This window comes from Centruroides vittatus, unplaced genomic scaffold, assembly GCF_030686945.1.
Source record: "Centruroides vittatus isolate TY-2023 unplaced genomic scaffold, ASM3068694v2 contig_875, whole genome shotgun sequence".
Classification (NCBI taxonomy): domain Eukaryota; kingdom Metazoa; phylum Arthropoda; class Arachnida; order Scorpiones; family Buthidae; genus Centruroides; species Centruroides vittatus.
The window spans coordinates 3733061-3760189 of NW_027122567.1; the positions used below are offsets into that span (position 1 = coordinate 3733061).

General features: G+C 29.5%; 2 protein-coding genes across 4 annotated transcripts in view; one reads left to right on the top strand and one right to left on the bottom strand.

The window, feature by feature from the left end:
- Nucleotides 1-445: 445 nt before the first annotated feature.
- mtSSB (mitochondrial single stranded DNA-binding protein) lies at nucleotides 446-10533 on the bottom strand. 3 transcript variants are annotated; one of them, XM_067279676.1, is made up of 7 exons: nucleotides 10504-10533; nucleotides 4316-4398; nucleotides 3444-3504; nucleotides 986-1105; nucleotides 809-896; nucleotides 650-738; nucleotides 446-579 (listed from the first exon to the last, which is right to left on the bottom strand). In XM_067279676.1, the coding sequence occupies exons 2-7, from the start codon at nucleotides 4352-4354 to the stop codon at nucleotides 521-523; spliced, it is 456 nt and encodes a 151-aa protein (XP_067135777.1). In that variant the 5' UTR covers nucleotides 4355-4398; nucleotides 10504-10533; the 3' UTR covers nucleotides 446-520. The 3 variants fall into 3 exon arrangements, with proteins under 3 accessions (XP_067135777.1, XP_067135775.1, XP_067135776.1); XM_067279674.1 differs by having other exon boundaries at nucleotides 4313-4398; nucleotides 10504-10531; XM_067279675.1 differs by lacking the exon at nucleotides 10504-10533 and adding an exon at nucleotides 10034-10415 and having other exon boundaries at nucleotides 4313-4377.
- Nucleotides 10534-11019: 486 nt separating this feature from the next.
- Nucleotides 11020-27129, top strand: part of LOC136983042 (nucleobindin-2-like) — a 44361-nt gene continuing 28251 nt past the window's right edge. The window contains exons 1-4 of the mRNA XM_067279668.1: nucleotides 11020-11106; nucleotides 18814-18931; nucleotides 19053-19157; nucleotides 26412-26541. Coding sequence (XP_067135769.1) covers nucleotides 18818-18931; nucleotides 19053-19157; nucleotides 26412-26541 — 349 coding nt within the window. The 5' untranslated portion in view covers nucleotides 11020-11106; nucleotides 18814-18817. The remainder of the gene's footprint in view (nucleotides 11107-18813; nucleotides 18932-19052; nucleotides 19158-26411; nucleotides 26542-27129) is intronic.

Here is a 27129-nt window from a genome sequence, read left to right on the forward strand (position 1 = left end):
GAATGAAAGGCCAGGGCTTCTCATTGCAGTAGTCACTTTTATTCAGGATAGTGCTTGTCCACAATATACAAACTTTCAGAAGCCCAGATAGGAGATTATGAAAGCAAATTCCACATATTCCAGTCTTCTCATCTTGTGAGTTTCATGCCTTTGCACTGTGCAGACATGTCTTCCAATTGGATGTCTGCATGACTGCCTCAGTCATGGGATGGTATTTTCAGCAACCAAAGGAATAAAAAATCTTGTAAAGAGGTAAGATATTCTCCAGTGCTGTTTAGGCATGTATCTTGACAAATATTAAGGGGTGTGTTGCAAAAAAGTTATTTTTGGTTTTCATTTGACTGCAGTAATAATTTAAATTGCATACAAGTTATAATTAGTGATTTCAAAATGTTACAATAGTTATAAGTTCAGAGATATTTAAATAAAACATTAAAAAAACAAATTAGAAATATAATCTTTATTTACATTAGACTGCATTTACAAACCAAAAATATTTTTAAAATCACAGTTTAATATATTAATCTTCATCTTGTTCTATTTGTTTGCTACGTGAATCGCCAAGAAATACTACATCATCTAAGTGTGAAATCGTTGATTAAAATGTTTAATGAAAAAATGAAAAAATTTAAAATTTTTGTCGTCTTACCTGCAACAATTGTTGTTGTAACATGAGAAATGCCATTAGAATCTTTTATTTCACCATACATTATTCTCCCTTGAACAAATACACGGGAACTAAAAAACAGTTATTTTTAAACAAAATTTTACCTAAATGATATTAATTTAAATTTATTCTTAAATATACCCTTTTTTCAAATACTGATTCAAATTTGAACGTAAATGTTCTCTAAAAACTGAGATTCTATGCCATTCTGTCTTCTGTCGAGTTTCTCCTATATTATTTAAATTCTTACAAATTACATTAACATCTATAATCTCACAATCTAATATAAAATGTTACTATTTGAAAATGAAGTAATACCTGAACTATATTTATAATTTGAATTGGTTGCCAGAGTGAATATAAGTACTTTATTACTTTCAGAACCTCTCATTTGAGGATCCATTCCAACTCTTCCAAGTAATGTCACTTGATTGATGCCTACAATAGAATTTCATTTTAATTTTGACAGATGATTTACAATAATACAAAACTAAAATATCATGAAATATAAAAAAAAAATTCCTTTTGTGATCAAATACGTGAAAATCATTAACAATGACTTAATATACTATATAAGCCATTCACGTGATTGCCGTAACATAATGGTAAATAAACAATTATTTCTCAGTAGTTTTTCTAATTTGAAAAAAAAAAATTGTTTTATGTCTATATTAGCTATGCTGCATCATTTAATAATTAAAAAATTTTCTCTTATTTTCTAAACAAATGACTAGAGTGCATAAGATTAAAATCAGTACCTAATCCAAGAATGACCATATAATATCAATTTGGAAAAATATAATTACACTCATTTCTGAATTTGCATACATCTAGAAATTATCCAACCACAACAACTAGTATTTTTCAGATATAATTATTTATTTTATATAAAACTGAATTAATTACCATGTTATATCATTTATAACTTTTTCTTTTTAATCAATCATGTATAGTGGTAAATTTAACAGTAGCATAACCATAGATGGTCCCTTACCTTTATAACTTACAAATCTTTAAGAATCAAATTATAATGTGACATAGTTATTATATATACATGTGTATTAATGTTTAAGAGTTTACTCTTTATTCACAGTGCTACAGTGCATGTTCTAATTCAAGTCCCTATATTATCAGTTTACTTATGCTATTGAAATTGAAATTTAATGATGGTGATAATAGAAAGAATCAGTATTTTTCAACTAAACATCTAATGTTTTTATCTAAGTAATGACACCGACCAAAAAACTAAAAATAATTTAATAACTGGATTTTTGCATGAAAAACATGGTGGTGAGTATAATTTACTAAATTAATTAAAATTCTTACTATGACGGAATTAAAGTGTTTCATAAAAATTCAAAAATTATTATTTTTATAATAATTAGTAGTTTGCTTTTAGTAGAATACTAGGAATTCTGTCCCTGATTTTATTCAGAAGTCTAACTCTGTCATTTCAAATTACTTTGCAATGTTTCCATATTATTATTATTATTTACAAAAAAATTGTGTAAATTGCAAAAAGTTTTATATATTATTTCAGTTAATTTATTTATTAAAAAATCAATATTAAGAAAAAAGAAACACATTAATTTGCTTTGCATTATTTCAACTTAAATAAAAAATTATCATCAAAAACAAACAGATGGCACTTAAAATCATTCATTCTGATTCACATGCTTATGGCAAAATGGTAAAGCTGTAACTGATAACTTACAGCACAAATTATTATTATATTATATTATTTTTGAGATTTCAGATTTTTCTGATAATATATTTGCCACAGTTGAAAAAAGATGTCATTTCATTTGTCTGTTAGAAATCTATTTCTATTCAAACTTCTTTATTTTAGCAAGTCGGCAACTAAGTCAGTAATCAGTCAATGAGATAAACATAGCTTTATTATGTTAGATATCTGTAAAAACCGATTTTATTATTAGAAATACAAAAGAAGTATTGTAAAAGTTATGAAAGATCTTTGTAATGCAACATACATGCACATTTTTAAAATACAAATATGTAACCGGTTCAAACACTTATTCCCTAGGAATTATCACATCCACAGATTCCACAGCTATAAAAACATTACTGTCTACTAACTTAATCACCAGTAACAGATAAGGCCTCACAATAAATCTTATGCTGAGCACCTAACTAACTGAAAAATGAATTTATTGTATATATTAAATTAAATTCTTCTTAACAAATGTTTGTACTATAGCAATTTATAATGGTAAATTTGGTTTTTGTCTTTTAGCTTTTTATAAGTTCATTAATATACAAAGAACATAAATTATATTCTAGACTATTTTTATTTAACTAAAATTATCAGGATATTTGATAATCATCATTAAATAAAAAGCAAATTAGGAAATTTGATGTTTCTTTGGTAACAGTGAATTATTATTTTCTAATGTAAACAATCAGTTAGGAAATTTGTTGTAATGTTAACATTACAACAGCTCTTTGACATGTGTTTTTAACTCTGACATTTAACAAATGGCAGAATTAAAAACATATAACTGTAATTTGTTCGTTAACATTAAATATCATATCATTTTATTTAAGTTTTACTCACTAATTTGAATGAGTGCTAAAAAAATATTTAATAAATTTCTTATTGAATAAACATTTTAATTATACCTTTTAAGAATGGATACAACAATAAATACTATAACATTTTAATAATTAAATTATTATTTTTATAAAATGAATTTATCAGAAACTTCTAGAAAAAATTAACAACACTTTAATGAAAAAACTTTAAATTTAAACTTACTTTTCTCAACACTATGTGATCCTTGATCAGAGAATGACTTGACATGCTTTAAAATAGGAAACTGAAACATGAAACAATACATTTTAATAAAAAAAATCATTTAAAAAATTTTATTTACAAGATTTTTTGAATTAATTATAAACCTTTCTAATAAAAATATGATGTATATGTAACAATTATTAAACAAACAATCTTTAAAACTGCTAAAGATATTGTTTTAAAGTTTTTTCTACAGAACTACCAAATATTTAAATATTTATTTTTTTTAAATAAATAATATGTGAGCTTTTAATTAGTATCACTAGTTATTACATGTATCAACATTAAAACTGAAAAATATTAGCTGAATGACAAAAAAAGACTGCTTCTACTACTGTGAGCAATTTGGATTAGAAATTCACTTTCCTGTTATAAACAATGTCACCAATTCCCTTACGATTCAAACTCACAACGGAAACCAAAAATTGAAACTAAGTACAGTTTAAGCTAGTATTCTGTACAGGGTGCCCCACATAAAAATGGCCCAGCTCACACAATTCAGTAAATTATTGTAATCTTCATATTTGATAAATGAAAAAAGTGAGACAAATCTCTCTGAAAACTTAGTTTTATTCATAAAACATGGAAACTTGCATAAGCAATACTTCAGTTTAAGGCAGCCCAGTTTAATTCAATTAGTAAATGGGACACCCTGTACAGTAAATCCAACATAAAGATTCTCTATTAAAAAAAAAATATGGATTTAAAAATAATGGGTGTAAAATATTAAAATTTTTCCGAATCGTTATGAAAAAAATTTATGCTGTATTGTTTCTTCTTTATTCTGTATGTTATTCTTAAAATACTAGGTTTAATATATAATAAGTTACCTTCTTTATTGATGATGAATAAAATAAACGTGTAAAATTCATAATTTCATCCAAACAGATTTATCCTGTAAAATAAGTATGGCACAGTATAATTTAGTAGATTTAAAAATTTAATATAGTTTTTGATCTATAAAATTTACTATTACTATTCATAAAAGAATGATAGTTTTTAAAAAATTTTAATTTTATAAATTAACTTAACTTCAATCACCAAACGATCACCTAAATAATCAGGCTATAATTCCATTAATTTGCTTCTAGAGGTAGATGCTATGCAACATCTCTAACAGCAAGTGCAGGTTGCAGGTTCAAGCCCTGTTCCGGGTCAGTTCTTCTTCCAGATGGTTCTAAATTATTTAATAAATTATTAAAATTATAATTATTAATTTAGTTAAGAGATGGTGGCTAATGTCTACCTCTAGTAGCAAATTACTTTGTATTAATTATTAAAGTTAGCAAATTATAGCCCAATTATTTAGGCAATTGTTTGGTGATATACATATCGGGTTTCAGGATGTTTGTTATACTTAGTTTCAACGTGAAATTAAGTTCTAAAAAGTGTTGTATATATGTTTAGTAATAATATTTTAATATGTTTTTTATAACGTATTTCTTTGTTGTTGAATAAATGAAAAAACCTTACACCAGAGTTTGTAAAGAAAAAAAAAATTTATTAAACTAGTCAGTCACAAGTACTAAGTTTTCTACTTATTAATTACAAAAATATGAATGTACAAAATATATAATTAATCTCAATTAAGGTTAACCTAATCAAAGAAGAAAAATTTATCAAACTTATAAATGCAACAAATAAATGTCTTTGTTACTCAGCTGCTGATGAATGAATTTGATTCTCTCCCAGTGATAAAAATTTATCTAGAATTATAGAATTGTAGAAATTATGTTAAAAGTGAATGCAAATACTAATCTCATAAATGTTAAATGGAGAGTCAAAGCCCCTACAGGAAATGATAGGTTATTTCCTGCATCCCACTATAACTGTCTAATCCAGCAGTTCCCAACGTTTTTTTGACCAGGGACCACTTTGATTTCACTGTTGTTAGCAGGGACCGCAAGGTTTAAGAAAAATAAACTGTGTCAATCTAAAAATAAACTTTAATCAAAACTGTTAACATAAGTAATCGTTAAACTCAAGACTAACATGCTTTAACAGTACTATTATAATAGAAAATGTAACATTTTTAGTAAAAATTAAATTCAGTTTGTATCAATGTGGGAATAATAATTTAAAATGAATAAAAGTTTCAAATCTTTTGTGGACCATATTCTAGCTCTTGCGGACCACTGGTTGGAAGCCGCTGGTCTAATCTTTGACCAGTATCTTCTCCATCACACACAACCTTCATTTTTGTAATAGCGACAGGGCTCTGTGCTATGTGGATAAGAGTGTAACAGAAAAATGAAAAGGGATAGCCTCGACATGCTTGCATAAAGCAAGGGAGTCAACAGTCAAACAAAGACAGAAATGAGACAGTATCTTCATTTAGCTACCTATATGGCAGTGGAATCCTTGGATAGGTGCATACAGAACCAAGACTCCACCCACAGCTACAGGGCATCCCTAGTGGAAAAGGCTGTAGTGGAAACATAACTGTGAGAAACAAAAGGAAAACAAGAGAGTCAGCATAATCCCTTCATTACAAACAAAATTAAAACAATACTAAAATAAACTAAAGACAAACCTGGCTAGTTTACATACTATTGTGCACTGAAAATGGAAATAACTAGGTGGGTAGACATGGCTTATCCTCTCTCCAGACCCAGGGGGTCTGATTGGGGGTATCCCACGACAAAAGGAAAATGCCTGTGGATGAGACTGGAGCTTGAGAGCTAAAGTCTCCTCCACAGGCTATTTTGATATGGAGTTAATGGGTGGTGATTGAATTCTTGAACACCTTCCTGCACCTATCCAGTTGCATACAAAATAGTTCACTCTTAACTAAACTATGATAGATCAAAGCTTATCTCTAGTGGAGAGATCATTATGGAGAGCTCTCCACTGCAGCTCAATGCAGTGTTTTGGGAACAGGCCTGTGAAAATACCTGTGCCAAACCATCACCAGTCAATGGTGGCCTGAATGCTCATGGCAAAAGGGATAGAGAAACATCAGGTCTAAGGTTCTGATAAATCTCAGACACCCTAGTCTCATCAGTAGGAAGGTTGTTAGACTGAAACAGACTAAGTAGGTGCATGCACCTTAATTTAACAAAGGGTAGTGGCTTAAATGCTTTAGGCATCAAGTTTGCCTGAGGATCAAGCAAGAACAATTTAATATGAAAACTCAGAAAGATGCAATAAAGTTTCACAACTGGGTAATTGTGGAAACTAAGGCTTAAGAAGATCTGCCTAATTTGGGCAGTTACTGAAAACATGGTCCAACCACCATTTGCTCTAGTATTATACATCTTATCTCTACTGACCCATTCTGGCTTATTTCCCCAAACAAAATAGAAAAGGAAATGATCAGCATGCCTAAAACCTACAGTAAGGCCAAAAGTGGAGGCATAGTATATACACAAATGTGAAAATATTTTTGTAGAGGTAACTACCCAATCAAACAGAAATTTTGTCCCCTATTTTAACATCAGATTTTTGGCCTGTGGATGAGACTGGAGCTTGAGAACTTCAGTCTCATCCAAAATAGCCTGTGGAGGAGTAAAGTCTCCTCCACAGGCTATTTTGATTTCCCAACCCTTAGGTATCTATTTTGGTGCAAAAAAATCTAAGATCTTAACTACAGTGCTCACAGAAAGTCTGATAGAGTTGAAGGTAAAGAAACAGCTCCAACAAGAAAAAAGATAGATTTCCTTTTGCCGATGACAGCTCCAGAAGCCTGACAATACTTATTGAAGTGACCCAAGATTCTGAAGATAGCCCATTCGTTCCTCATAAAGAAAGTGACATTATCTGCATGGGCTACAAACTTGTATTCACTGGAAGTTATCAGGCATAGGACACCCAGAAACATCCTGTTGCAACCCAGAAAGTCCTGTTGCATCAGACTTGGGGAAAAGAGAAACATGGAAAAAGAGCATCCCTGTCTGACAATCTTTCCCTCAGGAAAGGGGTCAGAGAAAATACCATTAGGATGTTGTATAGATTACTCCCTATGGAATTTCAGGATTTTGAGTATATATCTGAACTCAGGGGACCGAGACGCGTTCAACGATACCCTACTTTTGGACCAGAAACGAAAAATAAGAAAGTTATCATATTTATGATTTCTTGCCTTTCACAATGCATTCTACATCATTTTAGAGTTTTTCACTAGGTGGCACTGCTTGTAGTTCAGTATACATTTCTTTTTTTTTCTTTTGTTCAAGAACTACTGTGAATCAATAACTAGTGACATTAAACACTGGGCGGCCTGCCAGCAGCTCTCCTCTGGGAGTAATCTGTCAAGAGCACAAACAGTCAAATGTCACCTAGTGGAAAACTAACTCTAAAATGGAGTAGAATGCATTGTGAAAGGCAAGAAATCATAAATATGATAACTTTCTTGTTTTTTGTTTCTGGTCCAAAAGTAGGGTATCGTTGAACTCGTCTCAGTCCTGAGTTCAGATATATACTCAAAGTCCCGAAATTCCATGGGGAGTAATCTATACAACAGCCTAGCATTAATCTTAATATAGCAATGTGCCTTATAATACATAATTTAAATAGCCAAAAGTACCACCAAGGGCATTCAATTGTAAAATGTGCCAAAGAAAGCTATGATCAACGTGGTCAAATGCCTATAATTGGTCAATCAAAGGCAGAGCTAACAGCCATTTCCTGTTTAAGCAATATTGTCTAAGTATCCTAATAAACATTAAATTATCTAAAATACATCTATTCAGAAGACCACTTGTTTAAGTACTGACAACACAAGGGAGGGGCCAATTTTATCATAAACTAGCTGACCCGGCCATGCGTTGTTGTGGCTCAAAATGTATCTATTATAAATGTATAACATTTCCCCCGTGGGGGAATTTCAAAAAATTCTTAGTGTACATCTTGACATACCCTATTAAAACGCAATCAAAAACACATCTAAAATAGTATAATAAAAGCAGAGTTCTTCACAGTAAGCCTTAATCCTGTCCCTCTCCCCGCTGGGGAATATCAAAAAATCCCTTTTTAGTATATATTCTGTTGACTTAACCTATTAAAAAGCAAAAAACTGCATCTAAAATAGTATAATAGAAGCCAAGTTCTTTGTGGTAAGCCTTAATCCTGTCCATCTCCCCCAGTGGGGGGAATTTCGACATGTATATTATATAAAAATACGTGCGTATTCGAATGCAACATTGTGTCAAAATTTCAAAGGAATCAGTAGGAACAAATGAATGTTATATTTTATTTATATAGATAGAAAATGATCTGCTTTAGACCATTCTCACAGAAAAGCAAACTTAGGTCGTCTGAGTTAGCGCTATCTGTTGGACATAAAAGCCTTAATCCATATATAAAGATATTTTTGGAAGGGGTGAAATGGTGGCCACAAACCTTCGCAGAAGTGTATTAAACAACTTCCCAAAGTTTCATGGCAATTGGATAAATGGTGTAGTAATGCATGAAGGACAAACACACAGACAGACAGACATACATTTGTTTTTATATATATAGATAACCCACACGTAGATCTTATAATCTACATTGACAATATTAAAGACCAAAAGTTGTCAAAAGAAGTACAGTTGTCAGATTTGGGTAGAACAGAGAGCTGACCCAAGTTAAATTTAGAAATACAGTCAAACCTGTTTTTATGCGGTGAATAGGGACCGCATAAAAAAAGTCTCACATAGGAAATAACTCGAAACCGTACGAAATAACTAGGAATTGCTTTTTTAACTCCTTGGGCCTTTTTCTGCAACACCTAATGGGGAAAAAAATCCTCTAAGAATTTTAATTTTTATATTAATTAATTATTTCCACTTAAATACGAATCTAACATTAAAAAGTTAAAAATAATCGTTAAAAAATGATTTTATTTGATAAATATAGCTGCAGGAAGTGTTATTTCATTTAACAAGGCTTGAAATTTCACACCTGCAGTCTAAAGCTGGAGGGGAGCTAACTTACCGCATCTGTTCAAATATAACATAATATTTATGGTTTTTATGCTATTAAAATAAGAGGGGACCGAAATAAACGTATGAGAAAAAAATTTTACTGAATAAAAAATGAAAAAACCTGCTGATGTCATAGAAAACAACCAATAGAGTTTTTAAAAATTTTACAGGAGTCAATTATGTTCCAATTTGATTGAAATTTTCATATACTGCACAAAAAAAAATCGCACAAAACAAATCGCACAGAAAAAGACTGCACAAAAACAGGTTTGACTGTACTAGGGTCATTGGGAGACAGAGTGTTAAAAAACTCAGAGTAGGGAGGACAATTTATCAGAAAAAACTATAAAACTGAGTTGCCAAGTAATCGCATCCTGGAGATCTTCTGCCTAGCTTCATCACCAAAATCACAATTTTACAGAATCCTGCAAAAACAAAACCAAAACGGGTGAAGACATATGGGAGAGATGACCCTCATCAACCTTCCCACAGATAGGGTCAACCTGATCTGGAGTGAAAAACTTTAAAAAATACCTAAAAAAAATTCCTGTAATATCTCTCAATCGTCAGTGATTATAGTGCATCGTGCAAAGTGAGGGAGGGAACATTATTTTTTGATTTATCTAATAGATTTAGCAGGTTCACCATTCAGCAGAAGCACTTGAACATTTAGTACACATCAGGAAAACAGTTATTTCCAATTCTACATCTGATAATCTGGATTACAGATTCGTATATAAGGAGATAATTCTTCTGAAGAAATTTTGCTCATTGTAATTGCTTATTGAACATGTCAGCCACACAATAGATGACAGATCAAAATACAAACCATGGCTGATAGGGTTGCCAGAGTGAAGTGTTATCAGATTAAAACAACTTATATAATCATAAGTATGACTTGTAACAAAAATACACTGTAAATATTTAAAAAAAGGGTAATATGACAAATATATCCCATACAAATATATGAAATATAATATTAGCAAGACATATTGTTCATTTTGACATTATTAAACTTAAAACCAACTGCAAGAAGTTATTTATCTTGAATTTATTATTTAATATTTCTATACAAGTAAAAAAGCCAACCTTTGTTAATTAATTAACAGCAAGAGTCACGTTGTAAAATTCAAACTGAAACTTAAAAAGTTTTCCGCTAGATGGCATTTTATTTATTTAAAAAAAGTTTACTTAATTAATAAATAAGAACTAATTAAAAATAAAAATTTTAGTTTGTTAATATTTTCGATTTGTATAATAATTCGAACAACGTTATGTAATTTTTTAAGATTTTTAACTATTAATTATTTCAGCATTTTATTTTCTTTGATATATTTTTAATAAATAAATAATCGTTTTGACAATAATTTTATAATTTATAAAATATTCAGATAAAATATTATCTATTTTATTTTATAATACTATTTATAAAAGATTTTATATTTAATTTAAATTTATATCAATAGATGGCACAACTTAAGGAATTACTGAAACGTATTATCGATGTAATTAATAATTTATTAATAATAAAAATTAATTTTTATGTTATATTAATATTTATTTTAAAATAAATTAAATTTTTATGTCAATTGAAGTAAAAAATTAGTACTCGCAAGTCACGTGGTTTTGTGTTTAAAAATCCTGTAAGCAAAACATGCGGTGACACGTGGACTTATGTATTGTTTCCACAGAATTTTATAGGAGAGGTGTAACAACAGGTAAATTCCGTTATTCCAGATATTCTGAGTTATTTATTTAGTTTTGTAAATATTTATAATATTTATAAATTAAAGATTTATTTTTTAAAGAAAATTAGAAAATTATAATTTACTTTTTATCATTTTTAATTATAAATTGTATAAATATAAATTAAAATATGAATTATTGCACTAAAGATATGTTATATATTTGTTAAATGTCTTATGCTGATACAATAAATTATAGAAAAACAAATATAATGTATTGTATATGATGATTTTTATTAAGTTATATATATAATATATTTAATGAATTATTTAATATGAATAATCTATTTATATTTTTAAAAAATGACTTTTTCTTGTTTAATATAACATATATCCATATTGAAAAACAGCAGTCTTTTTCAATATGGATATATATATAAATACAATATGGATACAATATATAAATTATACATACCATATAAATTACATACATGATACATATAGTATATAATTTTTGTTTATGCAGTCTCAAAATTTTCACTTGTAAATAGATAAAGGTCTGTGGAAAAAAATTCTAATATTCTAATATATTATATTCTGAAATCTAATATAAAAGCTTCAGCTTTCAGTTTTGATTTTAAAATATTTACACAAGTAACACAAATAAATTTTTAAAATTTTACATTTTGATATAAACAAATAAAATTTTATGTTTACCAACCTAAATTATATATGTACTGTACATATTGGACAAATTTTTTTAACTTAGATGAAAGTACAGGACTAATTATTGCACCTTTACTAAAAAAAATGCAGTTTTTAGTCCAGAAAGTTATCCCAGTGGCTAACCGCTAGTATATCATCTTCATTACATGAAAGTATTTTGAAGTATAAAAATTTATTTTAAAAATTTTTTCATTTTGATTAAAGCTGTAGTATTTTTTGTAAAAGCCATTACTATTTTATATAATTACATGCAAATTTTAGCCATATGTTTTTATTATTTGCAGATAATACTACTTTAAGACATTTTACCTTTAAATATTTCTATAATTAATTTATTTTTATTTTTTATAAAGCTGCTTAATTGAATGACCTATGTAATATGATTTTGTGAAAAAATATTTTTCAGTATTGATATTATCAAATATTTTGCGAAATATAACATTTGCAAAATGTTTAATAATGCAAATTATTTTAGATCATTCATTGCCATTTATCAACATACTTGTTTATTTATTAATATATATTTTTTTCTATTAAGGTTTCTCAGCTTAAAAAATTTACCAAGAATTTTAAGAATACTATACTCCATTTTAAGTCAGTTATTTATTACAAAGTTATAATAAAATGAATATTCTGTCTTAAGAACATTGACAAATTCAATTGATTTAGTAAGAGAATACTGTTTTCATGATAGTAAGGTTAGTTTTAGATAATCCTGATAATGTTTTGTATATTTGCCATATGGTATAGTTCTCATTAAAGTGCTTTAAAAGCTGGATAATTAAATGTTAATATTGTTGCATTTGTTTCAAAGAACATTGCAGTAAAGATATTCTGAATTTGAAATAATAATTTGTAACAAATAGTTTATAATTACTACTTTTTTCAATATTTAAGTATTTATTCTATTCAGTCAAAAAATTGAAAATTTTTTCACCTAATGTCATTTAAAAAAAAGTATATTTTATCTTTAAAATTTGAAATAGATTCTGAACATAATTTTCCATATGACCAAATTGCTTATTATTTTTCAAGTTAAATAAGTGAAATAGGAATATAGTTTTATAAATTTAATTTAATAAAGAATAGTTGCTTGCCCTAAATTAATTTTTTTAAACGTACTTAGTGTTTTATCATTAGCATTTTAAAGTAAAAATTAGTCATTTTTTTAAATATTTGTATTTTATAATATAAAATATAAATAATATGAAATGTTTCTTGCTTAAGGATGCCATATGTTAATTTATTAAAGCTGTAGTGTTTTCAACCAGAGGCTCACTATTCAAAATTTTCAACATATCTGTTTGGAGGTCTTCAAACACCAGGTATGTTTATGTAATGCAGTCAAAAATATTATGCACAGCTGGTAGAGTTTGATAAAGTCTACATTATTGACCAGATGGTTTTGGGTTGTTCTGAGCTGAATGTTGGGACAGTGTATATATGAGGAACACATACACAGCAGATAGGCTCTGGATGCTACAGACAGATAACTGGATGAAATTGTTGAAAATATACTTTATTTCTTTTTGTACTTTTTTTTTTATATTTGTTCATGCTGTGCAGGTTGAATAAGAAATAATTATATAATTTGATTTGGCTTAAAGAAATCATTAATTTGAATTATTTAGGGTACTGTTCCTGATATGTTTATGCCGCTCTGTTCAGAAAACTAAATCTCATTACTTCTAGGAATGTACAATTAATTAAATAATTATGATTACAGTACAACTACGATCATTTATCACCTTACCATATTTATCTAATATTTTCATCATGTAATACTTCTAAATTTATTGGCAACTTCAATAAATTTAGTTTTAAGCCCTGGTCACACTATGCGATTTCCAGCCGTGCAGGCGACCGCAACTGCAACTAGCGCGAGTCGCGCACGTCTTCTCGTGGTCACACATTGTTCGTTGATGTTGCAACTCGGAACACCTGATCCTATAATAAACCAATAAAATTACAGTAGCTCTTGTTTTTGTCTACTTTCGTGAGTTTACCGACATTTTTACGTTCTACTTCAGAGTATTTACGGAATTTTAGCTACTTTTCTTATTAAAATAGCAAGCAGTTCCTTTTCTGGAATGAATAAAAGAAAAAAGGCGCTAATTTTGTTAGAGCTGGCGAGAATATACGAAGAGAAAAATAAGAAAAAATCGTTCATGCTGGGTTAAAACTTGACGAAATGAAAATCAACGGGCTAAACAATCGTGCTTTCTTTCACCAGCTGATGAATGAATTAAGGCTTTTGGATGCCGTAGGTTATAGGGGATATATCCGTATGAATACCAATACTTACATATAATTTAGGAGAAACGTTTCGTAGTTTGGCATATCAATTTAGAGTGGCCCATAATTCGATATCAGTCATTATCCCAGAAGTTTTGAATGCTATTTATCAATCTTATAAAAGTGAATATTTGAAGGTAAGTGTTGTTTAGAGGAAAGCTTGAATGATTTAATTCATTTATAATCGATATATTTTTTCTTTTATGTAAGCATTTATTTTATTCAATTGTATATTATTAAAAGTAATCAAACTTTTTAAAATAAATCTAACAATAACTTTTATAAATTCAGATTTGATTTATATCAAATATAGCATTTAAATGTACTGAAACTGAGTTAATACAAATGTTATAATCAAGATATGTTGACAAATATACAACACAAAGTATGACTTGGCACAAAGACGTTTTCTGATTGGATGCGCGTTTGCAACCATCGCCAGTAGAACAAACTTTTTGTTTCTAGTTGTGGTTGCAGTCGCGCCGGTTTTTGAGGGGGGATTGCCAGTTAACGGGAACAGCCGTCGCGGTTGCAGTCGCCCGCACGGCTGGAAATCGCATAGTGTGACCAGGGCTTAACGAGTGTTATGTATGTAAACCTCCAGGAGATAACCCACACTGAATTGCCCCTTGACCTAGTTAGTCGACCCCACACCTCTGACCTTTGTCGTGTTCCTTTGTCTTCGGTCAGTCGTGCATTAGCTGTGATGACACTTAGGCCTGGAGGTACAGTACATGTTACATTTGTATTATCACAAAGTTACGTTTGTTTTATAATAAAGTTAATTATATATGTTAACAAGTAATCGTTTATTTTACAGACAGAACTTTCAAAATTTCTGTTACCACTAATATACATATCAGTTAAACTAGTTGGACTTTTTATTGTCAGAAACAAACAATACCATTTGTTTATTATCATTTATTATTTATAAATTGTAAATATTTGTGGTGTTTGCACCTGCAACTCTCCAGGTCACCACACCTGGTTATTTACCAGTCAAGGAACAATGTTCAATAAGAAGAAAAGGACCACATGTTGTGAGTGGTCAGTTGAGGAGAAGAAAGGATTATTTGTCATCAGCTTGCGAAGAGTCCTGTACATATGGTCCAGTCGGTATACAACATTCTTTGTATAATAAAAACATTTGTTCAGTTACCTCAGCATTGTTTGTTTTATCTACTCTACCTACATTACTGGTGAACACAACTTCTAACTTGTAAGACAACCACAACAACTGGTCACCTGAACTTTGAACTATGCAACATTTTTTGTCCACAACACTTTTAAAAGTTGAGGTAATAACATCTTTGCTTCATTCCTGCTAAAAATGAAGGGTGTACTATAGATTACTTCCTATGGAATTTCAGGACTTTGTTTATATATTTGAACTCAGGGGACCGAGACGAGTTCAACGGTACCCTATTTTTGGACCGGAGACGAAAAATAAAAAAGTTATCACACTTTTTAAGTTACCATACTTTTTTAATGCTCTCGTGCAGACAGCACCGTAGTTGCTAGTATTGCCATCTTGCAGTAAAGTCTGCAAACCGTGACGTCGGACTACGGTCATCTCCCGGAGCGTTAAACACGCAATATGAGAGTGGAGAGAGCGACGCGACTTCTGATCATCGCGCGATCGCCATTTCGGTTAATGTTACTTATGGCAGCGAACATGGCGGCCCGACTGACCTCTTGTATGGGAGCCACCACACGCCGCCATGTGCTAAACTAGTGATCGATTCACGGTAGTTCTTGAACAAAGTAAAAAAGGGGTGAAACGTCTACTAAAGGCAATTTTAACAGCAAGCACGCGACTCCCAATTGCGATAGTGAGGCCGACTTAGCGGAGAGCGACGCGACTCCCTATCATCGCGCGATCGCTGGAAAAAAGTATGATAACTTTTTTATTTTTCGTCTCCGGTCCAAAAGTAGAATATCGTTGAACTCGTCTCGGTCCCCTGAGTTCAGATATATACCCAAACACACGAAATTCCATAGGGAGTAATCTATAGTATACCCAAAATGAACACAGAAGATACTCAGCCTTTCTCCAATAAGATCCATTGTGTCACCTTCAGTGCATCCCCATTCTGGAAGGCAAATCCAGCATTATGGTTAATGCAAGTAGAGTCTCATTTCATCATCTCAAGAATAATGACTGGAATCTATTCCACTAAATCGTGGCCACACTCAAAGTGATGTCCTTATGCAAGTAGATAAAAGAAACATTGCTTTAAATTATTATTATTTTGCTGCTCCCTGATTTTTCTGCCCAGTTTGCCCACCATAGATCTGGCCCTGTAAAAGTCTGATAACATTTAATTTTTTAAATATAAAATATAATCAAATGTTGCTAATTATTGGAATTAGTTTATATCACTTTTACTAGCATACAGTAATTAAGTTATGTCATTTACATTATCAAAATATAATTAAGTTAATTTATATTTCTATAAAATTACTTTTAATTTATTTACTATAACTTATAATTATAATTACTAATCTTTAATTTTAATCATTGTAATAAAATAATGCTAAGCCTATATGAAAATATAAAATCTAATTTATAGTAATAAACAAAAAAAAAATATTTATATATATTTCATCAGTTACATTTCAAAAACATTTGACAGTATGAACATTTCACATTCAAAAGTGTTGAATGTATGAACAAAATGTTCATACATTCAACACTTTGCAATTAGCTATTTTAATCTCTTGACTTAGTCTTTCAACATTTGATTATTCAACATTATGAATTTTACACATTTCATCATCCAATTCCTTCCTTTTGTAAAATTAAACATTTTGCATTGAATTAAATTTTTAGAAATCATAAAAAATTAAAACTTGGTTGCTTGTTGTTTTCTATTATATGTACAGTCAAACCTGTTCTTATGCACCATGTTGCTGTTGAGAACATATCACACAGGAAACACTTTCAGAGGAAAAAGATTGGTTTATTGGTGTGAACTAACATTCATTTTGGGCTTAATGCCCCTCTTCAGTCCTATTATTACATATTTATCAGCAAATTGATTACAGGTTTTACAGGTAAACCTGTAATCAATTTGCTGATAAACCAACCTTTTTCCTCTGAAAGTGTTTCCTGTGTGATATGTTCTCAACAGCAACATTATGCTAAGAAAATACATAAAAAATTAATATTATATTTTTGTTTACAGTAGATTTTTCTATAAACAAATTACCATATATTTTTGGTTTGAATTTATTTATGAAAAATATTTAAAGTTTCTCTGCACTCAAAGCTAAAATTAATTTAAAATTAAAGTTTATTCAAAAAACAGTTTGCATGAAACTGTAAAATAGTTATATAAAAACCAAAAATGTAAGATGCAATAATGTATATTTTAAGTTTGCATATGACAGTGCAAAATATAATTTATCTGTAATCATTTACATTTTACCAATGATAGAACAATTTTATAATTGTTACAAAAATGAAAAAGTTATTGCAAAGGAAAATAACAAAATATGGGAAAAAATATTAGTAAAAATATCAGTTATGTATGTTTTTTCTCATCTTTTGAATAATACTAATCTTATCTTCAAATAGTATTTGTAGTTATATTATTGTAAACTTAGAACATAACATTGAACATAAAATTTCTGTGCACACATATCAAAAACATGCTACAAATATGCATAACAAATGAAAATAGCTGACTCTAACATTTAATTTTCAATGTAGGGAAAGATGTAGAATTATATACTTTAAATAAAATTTTATCAAAAGTGAAATTTTTAGACATAATTTAAGTGCAAATAAAATTTAAAAATTGAAAATGTAGAATGTTTTTAATTACACATAAAATCCAATGCCAGACTGATAAAAAGAGCCTTTTACACTGACCACATCAGGGCCCTAGAAGCCCTTGAAATATACAGGACAGGGAGATGTATAAACTCCAAAGACGGCAACGCACTTTCATACGCCTGGCACTACTTATGCGAAGAGCAAGAAAGAGCTGACGCTCCATAGCATGCACATAGCTTCAAATTTATTTTAAAACTCAACGTTTGAAAGTGTTTCAAAAAAACTGTTCTAAGATTGGAATCAAGTTTTCATTTAACCTGAAACAGACCTCTGGTGAGGCCGAAAACGTTTGTTTCACGAAATCTAAGCAGTACCGGGGATAAAGGTTCAACGAGTGTGTACAAGAGTGATCATAACACCAGTAAACAGAGTAGAAGATAAATTAATTAAAATATTGGACTATTTTCCAATAGAAAATAGTCCGAAATGCATTTTGGATTTTTCGGTTTTTATACTTTTGTAATCATCTTATTGTACACTGCATTTTTGTTTTATTAAATGTTTTTACTTTGATTTTTGAGCATTTGTTCCCATTATCATTGGTGTGATAAGCCCTACTATTATCTGCCTCATGATTATAGATATTTTAATTAATTTAATTATACTTAGGACTAAAAGCATTTTCTGTAATAAAGAGTAGAAGATATTGTGATTTACACATAAAAACCAAACCTAATGTATAGTAGTAATAATAATATATTGGATTTTTATTCAGGTTATAATACGTCTTAAATAAAAATACAGCTGTATTACATGATTAATATTTATTTTTGATTCTTATTCAGAGTAAAAAACATTAAACTTTAATAAATATAAATATTCTATAATATTTATATTTATTAGATGTATCAAAATGAAATATTTAAATATATTTTCAGAAATATGAAGTTCAATGATGGTATACCATTAATTGTTTTAATATACATGACTAAATTTTCATTATCTGCACCTGTTGATTCTAAGAAACAAAATCCATATGATATAATAGATGATTTTGTAAGTTTTATTATTTGCTTATTTTTAATTTTTTATTATTAAACAGTTTAGAATTAATGTAGGTTTTGCAAATAGAAATTTTTAATACTAGTATTAATGTCACTATTATCTTTATTTATAGAATCTTGAATATAATAATTATATGAAAGAAGTTGCTAAAATTTTGGAAGAAGATGAAGACTTCCTAAAAGAAGTTAAAAAGATTGTACATACAAATGATTTTGAGGTATAATTTGATTTCATTTACACTAAAAAATACTTTACTTTATTATTATTATATCTTTAAATTAGATTTGTAAAAGCACATGAATCTTAGTATCATAATAATGATTCAATAAATAATTGATTGGTTAAGAACACAGATTCATTTACTTTGGAATGTTTTCATTCCAAAATAAATAATTCACTTTGGGCCATTTTCAGCATGCATTTAAATCAAATGTAGAATAATGAAATGGAATATATATATATCAGTGGCGTGCCGTCATTGGAAGCGATGGAAGCGCCGATTCCACCTTCCAATGACCTTCCCTTGAATTTTATAAAATATAAATTTTCATATTTTAACGTACTTTGAATTAATTAAAATTAATATTTTATTATAACTGCATTATGTATCTTTTACAAATTTCTTTACTACATGTGAAAAAAAACGATAAGATTGCTATTGTATATTTGAATAATTCGGTGGCGGAAGGAATGTCGAAACCGGGTCAGTCTTCAATCAGCCAGATTATATAGGCATTAGCATATGCGGTTTACAGTGCACCAACCTCACCCGGTTTAGCTGGTAGAAGCGACACACTCGTAAAGAGTACAGCTTTATATCCCGGAGCGGTTGTGGGCTGTTAGCCACCTGCCTGTCAACTTCCAATCAGCCAGATTATAGGCATTGGCGCATGCGCTTTACAGAGCACCAACGTCACGGTTTAGCTGGTAGAAGCGACACACGCGTAAAGAGTACGCGACTTTATATCCCGGAGCGGTTGTGGGCTGTTAGCCGCCTGCTAGATATTCGACCACCTTCGTCCGATTATGTGAATCATGAGCAGACTAGATCAACGGCGGGCAACCCGTGGGCCAGCTACGGCTGGCGAAAAGTTTCTATCCGGCCCGCGAGATCTTTAATAGATTATTAAATTGGAAAAATAACTATTAATTAGTTATTTTTCCAATTTTTTGTAATTTTCGAAAACGATAAGAGAAATAAATGTAGTAATTAACTTTTTATTTATTTATTTCATATTTGCAGACTAAAAAAATTACGAGTCACAAGAAGGCGTCAATTAACTACTACGGCGCGGAAAAAAACGTAAAATTTATTCTGGCCCATGTTATAAAAAGGGTTGCCCACCCTAGACTAGATTTATAACAACCCAACCGATAGGAGTTTACTGGCACGTTTTTATGATAGTTCTGTATAGTTGACAGGAGTTTAAAAAAACTCCATTAAAATATTTGATATATTTATTCTGCGTTTATTCTGCTCTCCCATCTTATATTACTTACGGATTTCAATGTTAAACCGGTGATATTACGATTTAGTATGTCCCATCTGTAAGGGGATGCAGAAAAAACGTGTACAATTCTAGTACAGTGTTAAAACTTAACTGTTACTTTGGCAGCATCATTTACAACCAAATTTAATGAATGAGATGTACAACGGTACAAAAAAAAAAGCTCTAGAATTTCTTTTCCTTAAATTTACGATTTATATATTCGTTGTCATAAAAATTTGTCTTTCCACTGTTTTCCCAAGACTACAGATATTCAGGTACAAAGTAACCGGTTTCGACTTATTTCTACTTAAGAAGTGACTAAATAATTAAGAGATTAGGGAATGGGGACATAAATAAAACCCTGTTGAAAGAGCCAGAATTTTACTTCAACAAAAGCTTAACAGAACCAATCACTCGCTCAGTACAGTGGGAAACTGATTTCCGTGTACACCTGGTATTAAAACGAATTAGTTAGAAAACGAATGACTATTAAGTTTAACATAGTTAGATTTTTACAGCTACGGTGAGAAACGTTTAAAATTTACAACAGCCCTGTGGCGTCCTTTGAGATATACTAGTCATGCCTCTTTTGTCGCATCACATTGACCGGTATCGGCACCCTCGGGATTTGGCACACACACACTCACTACACCAGGGCCGGATTATCGAATAGGCAAAGTAGGCAAATGTCTAGGGCCCGTAATTCGGAGGGGCCCGGCTTCATTAGCCATTGCCTAAAAAAAAAAAAAAAATAGGCCAACAGCCATCCGTGCGTGAGAAGTAATCTCTCCCACGAGATCTCTCGCACCATCTACAAATATTCCTAGGGCCGCCTCTCATAGTAATACTGATGTATGGTTATGATTCATTTTCTAAATTTATACTTATACGTCGCGACATCGCATATTCGATGTAGCGTTCAAGTTGCTCGAGTGCAAAGTTATTACAATTCAATAGTGTTTTATAAAACAGTTAAAAAGGGTAACACTACGGTGTGACTTGGGGTGACACCACGATATCTGCACCGGGTGTCACCCATGCTAGCTACGCTAATGTCACATTATATAAGATTTGTTTAGAAGCAACTTATTTAAATAGGGCCCCAATTTAAATTTTGTCTAGGGCCCGCTAGAGGCTTAATCCAGCGCTGCACTACACACCTACCTGGACCGTCACTAGTTCCATCCATTAGCTACTCGTATCAAGATATTTGACTAAGTGGATTGTTTTAAGATTTAAAAAGTAAAGAATATTTTATGTTATTTTTATGTACGTTTCTTTACAAAGCTATATTTTAATTATAATTTTCTTTAAAAGTATATTAATACAATCGAACAATATATTGTACCAGGTATGTATATCCACCGCACATTTTATTTCACCGAGTAAGTTTTTATAATTTATTTTTAATTTTAGCCCTTATATCGTGGCTAGCGATTCAGAATGTAATTGTGATATTAAAAATACATTTAGAGAAGTCTACAGTTTTTACTGGCTTATCGAACAAATGAATACGAATGGACCCTAGACCAGTGATTCTTAACAGGGGGGCCGTGGCCCCTGGGGTCCATAAGAAGTTTGCCGGGGGCCGCCAAATTATGCAAAATTTCCTTCAGAATATAATAAAAAGAAAATTGATGTATAATCCGAATATCGTATTGAAAAGTGAAATAAGAAAGATAAAGTTTTCCTATTTAGTTTTTATTTATTTATTTTGTATTTCTTCCTACATACAACTTTGTTAGTACAGAAGAAATAAATGCAAATATGCTACTTACACCGCAGTATTTACTTCTTTTATTCCAAAGCAATTTTAAGAAACTATTAATGTTTGGAATTTTAAAAATAATTAGGAAAAATAGTAGGCTTTGAAAATTTAAATATTTTTGCAAAAGTTATGCAAAATCCTTATGACAAGTGGGCGTTTTAGTTTTAGTTTAGTTTTAGCATCGACATTGGATCGATTTATCGACATGTTTCTTATTTTATTTTCTGTTAAAAATTAATGAGTTTTCATGTTTAATTGTGAAGTTTGAATGTTATTTAAATAGATAATGAAATAATAAAGTTATGATTTACATTTATTATATAAAAAATAAAGCAATAATAAAAAAATCAATTTATTATAGATAAATTATCAAATTATCAAATATAAATTATTATTAAAAAATGGGGGTTACAAAAAATTATGAAATATTTGGTGGGCCGCGAGTATAAAAAGGTTAAGAACCACTGCCCTAGACCATCACTGACGCGCAATTAACTGATTGCCCCTGGAAGTCGGCTTCTTACAGAAACACAGCTTCCCTGTCATCAAATGTCACGGCACGCCACTGATATATATATATATATATATATATATATATATATATATATTTAAATTTTACAAAATAAAATATTTTAAAAGTATGTCACATTTTACTTTTCTGACTGTTTGACTGTTAGATATATAACACCAGAAGATATTGGAATAACACAAAATAAATGTCTTCTATTAACACTGGAGTGAGTAATAAACAGTCACAAACAAAACCTTTTGCCAGTGTTGTATCAAGTACAACACTGGCAAAAAGTTTTGTTTGTGACTGTTTACTAGATATTGGAATTATGTCAAATTTGACTCTTCAGGTTTTTTTGCAAATCTCAACATTTTGAGACATCCTGAACTAAAAAAGTAAAAAAAAAGGGGGGAATTCCATATGTTTGTTGGATTCTATTTCATCTGTTATCTCATGATGAGATAAAGATTAAGAAATATGATTTGGCACAGTAACTTGTTAATAAGGGCATTGATGCTATTAAATTTTAATGGTTAAAAGTCAAGGAAATGGAGAGATAGAGGGAGTCATGTGTCCTATCTCAAGTGGGATCGAACTTAATGAAAATTTTACTCATTGTTGGCATTTAATTTAAAATTTAAAAAATTTTTTTAAACTCATTTCTATCCTCAAAATTAAGCATTTTGCCTTTTTATAATAATTGTTATTAAAAATTAACTTTTATATTATTATTTCATAACAGATAGTACCACACACTATTTTAACTTTTTGCTAATATCTTGTTGGATTTTTATGTTTAAAAAACACTAACTCATTGCTGAACATTTTAATTAAAATTTTAGAATGAGATAATTAAAAATAAAAAGTGATCAATATAATAATGATAAAAATAAAGAGAGATTAAAAATACTACTTATGCAGTGAAAATATATACTTTGAGTTATAATAAACAAAAACATATTTTCATGTTGTCACCAATATTAATCAAAGCCAAATGATTTCTATAATGAATTGGGCTATTTCTAGCTACTATTAATAATTAAATTTCAAGTAATTTGGTGTAATTTGGTAAAATAGGTAGGCAAAAAGGTGACATCTCTAATTAAATTTAATAATTATAATTAAATTAATATTTATTAAATAATTTAAAATATTCTGGAAAAAAAGAAACAGCCTGGAGTGAGACTTGAACCCGCAAGTCCCTGCTTATCGTGCAGATGTGTTGCCAGTTATGCTACTCAGACTTCCATCTGACCCTTTGCTTCCAGACATGTTAACTGTGGATGGTTGTATCAAAAATTAAATACTGTATTTACTCACATATAAGATGAGATTTTTATTCATTTTTTGTTGCCTTGCGCATATAGAACAACCTAGGTTTTTGAACCTAGGTCTTCCTATATGCGCAAGCGAAGGATTCTTTGCATTTTTGCAATAATTTTTGTGAACCCTGTGTTTGCAGTTTTTACCAGTTGCTCACCCTCTGGTGTTTAAAAACAAAAGTATTTTATCTAGGTCGTTTGAATCATTCTTTTGTATTCAGGAGTAAAGATGAATAGCAATAGGAAAAGCAAAGCTTTTGAATTGAATTTGAATTTGAAATTCCAAAATCACACAGGAGCCCAATATAAGTTTTAATCCATTCCCATGTGAAAGCAGATGATTATTCGAAAATCAGAATTCAGAGAAACTTGTAAGTTTAATCGACAGAGAGTGGATTCGACTGTTAAGAATTGGCAAAAAAAGTTCCCCATTGTCCAACTTTACATGAACAAATTATGTTGTCAATTTTACAAGATTTTTCCCTAAAGTTTAAAATGCCAGTAATTTTTGCGGGACAATGTGTGCATTTATGTGCATTTGACATTTTGGTTTAACAAAATAAAATAAAATTTTATTAATAAATCTAATTTTCTTTATTTTGATCTTTAAAGTCACACCTCATCCTATATGCGAGATTGTCTTATAAGCAAGTAAATACAGTATGTCTTGAACTGAAGAGTTAGAGAGAGGTCTGGGTAGCATAACTGGCAATGCATCTACACAGTAAGTGGGAATTGTGGGTTAAAGTCCTGCTCTGGACCATTTCTTTTCTTCCAGAATATTCTAAATTATTTAATAAATATTAATTTAGTTATAATTATTAAATTTAATAAGAGATGGCACCTTAATTCCTACCTCTAGTACCAAATTACTTAGAATTTAAACTATTAATAGTAGCCAAAAGATAGCCTAATTTCATTATGGTAATTGTTTGGCTTTGATTAATAACATCAGGGTTTGAATTTATATATGTCACCAATACTTTTAATCATTACCTTTTTTATCTATTACATTGATTACTTCATATTTTTAAATTTTGCATTTTTAATTGTCTTTTAATACTTTTTGTTGAAATTTTAGAACATTTCTTAAAAATTTTACTTTTGTAAATATTCCATTATATTATTGGGATGCAGTTTGAAAAATTGTAGACCTATAAATTTCCACTATTTGTCCACCTGTCCGTCTTTTCTTAATCTCGAGAATGGAGTTAGGTAGATGAAAGATGAGACTATATATGAAAACCTTAGGAACAGAAGACCCCGATTAACTATATTCAAACTTCCAATTCAAACTGGAAGTCATGTTATTTCAATTCAAAGATTTTTCCCTGAAAGGAATTAGATAAATGACTGTCATGACTCTATTGTCAAAGGAAAACTATGATGTACAGGGTAAAACCACTACTGATTTGAGGTGGAGAACATATATTTTAAATGAAATAAATTAAAAATATGATTGTCACAATGCCAGGCTGCAATTTTTAATTTGTCACAATAAATACCATATTTACTTGGGTATAAGATAATTTTGCATGTAGGACAAGGTGTGACTTTAGAGATCAAAATAAAGAAAATTAGATTTATTAATACAATTCTAATTTTATTTCATTTAATCACAAATAAAATATTATCAAATGCACGTATAAAAGCAAACAAACATCTTTGCCTTAATATGTGATGAATGGAAAACAAAACCAAAACATTATAATGCACATGACTGAAAAAAGTTTATTTTTAATTATTCAGAATGCACTAATATTCATTAAAAATAACAATTTAACTAATATAAAATAACTACATTTATAATCATTGCTAAGTGACCAGTATTTCATTAATGTTTTTATAAATAACTAGAAACTATTTTCTACAAACAAATGAGATGCAATGTGGTTTTTAATTAATGGATGTAGGATTAAACCAATAAACAAATGAAAGTGTTAACAGTAGGTACCAACTTACGATAAATAGACTGTAGACTTATAATGACAGCATGAAGCATACACGGTTCACAAAAATTATTGCAAAAATAAAAGAATCCTTTGCTTGCATGTATAAGATAACCTAGGTTTTTGAAGCAGTGAAAAATAAATAAAAACCTCGTCTTATATCCAAGTAAATACAGTATTTGCTCATTTTATATTCAATTTACATGTACACTGAAACCAGCTGCCCTTATTGAAGTCAAAAATGTTAAAAAAAAAAAATAATGTTGTAGTCTTCAACCATGCAGTTGTTTATTGGAATTTGTTTTAATGATGATTCATGCTAAATTACAATGAAATTTTATTTTTTTTCAATAATTTTTAAAAATTTTTTATTTACTTTAATAATATAACTGAATATGCATTTGTTTTTATAATATATTTGAATACATTAGCCTGAAGATACTTCTTATGCTTTGCAATTTGCGAAACACAATGTACGAACAAAATTAGATGAATTGAAGAGGCTAGAAATTGACCGTTTTCGAAAATATGCTGCCAGACAAATGGAACTTAATGATCCAGGTTTTTAAAACTTTATTATTATTATTATTATTATTAGCCTATATTTTGAGTATAATAATAATATTATTTTGAAATTAACAGCTTCGGATTCTATTGTTTAGTATAATAAGTGTAAACATAATTATTTTAGTGAAGTTCTACTTTATATTTTTTAATATGTTACTAAGCATGTTTAGTTTAGTTTATACCATACTAACATTTTATTAATATTAAACTAACTAAATTCTTTTTATAAAATAAAATTTTATTATTGTCTGTTTATTTTTTAATATGCTACATCATCCATTTCAATCAATCATGACTACCAACACCAATATTATGAGAGGAAGTTGTATTGATATCTGTGAATATAGAATCTTTATAAAGTACGATAACAAAATTTGCCCAAGAAGAAAAATTATGAGTGAATGAATGAATTCTAAATTTAGCTTTATCGTAACTAATTTAAATAGAACATCAAAATTCAGTTTTAGAGTAAAAACCCACAAAACTGATAAAATACTGACCAATAATAGTCAAACACCATTGTTATGTACAACCTTGAACTATTTATCAAAGAAAAGTTAAAGCTATAAATAACTCTCGGTA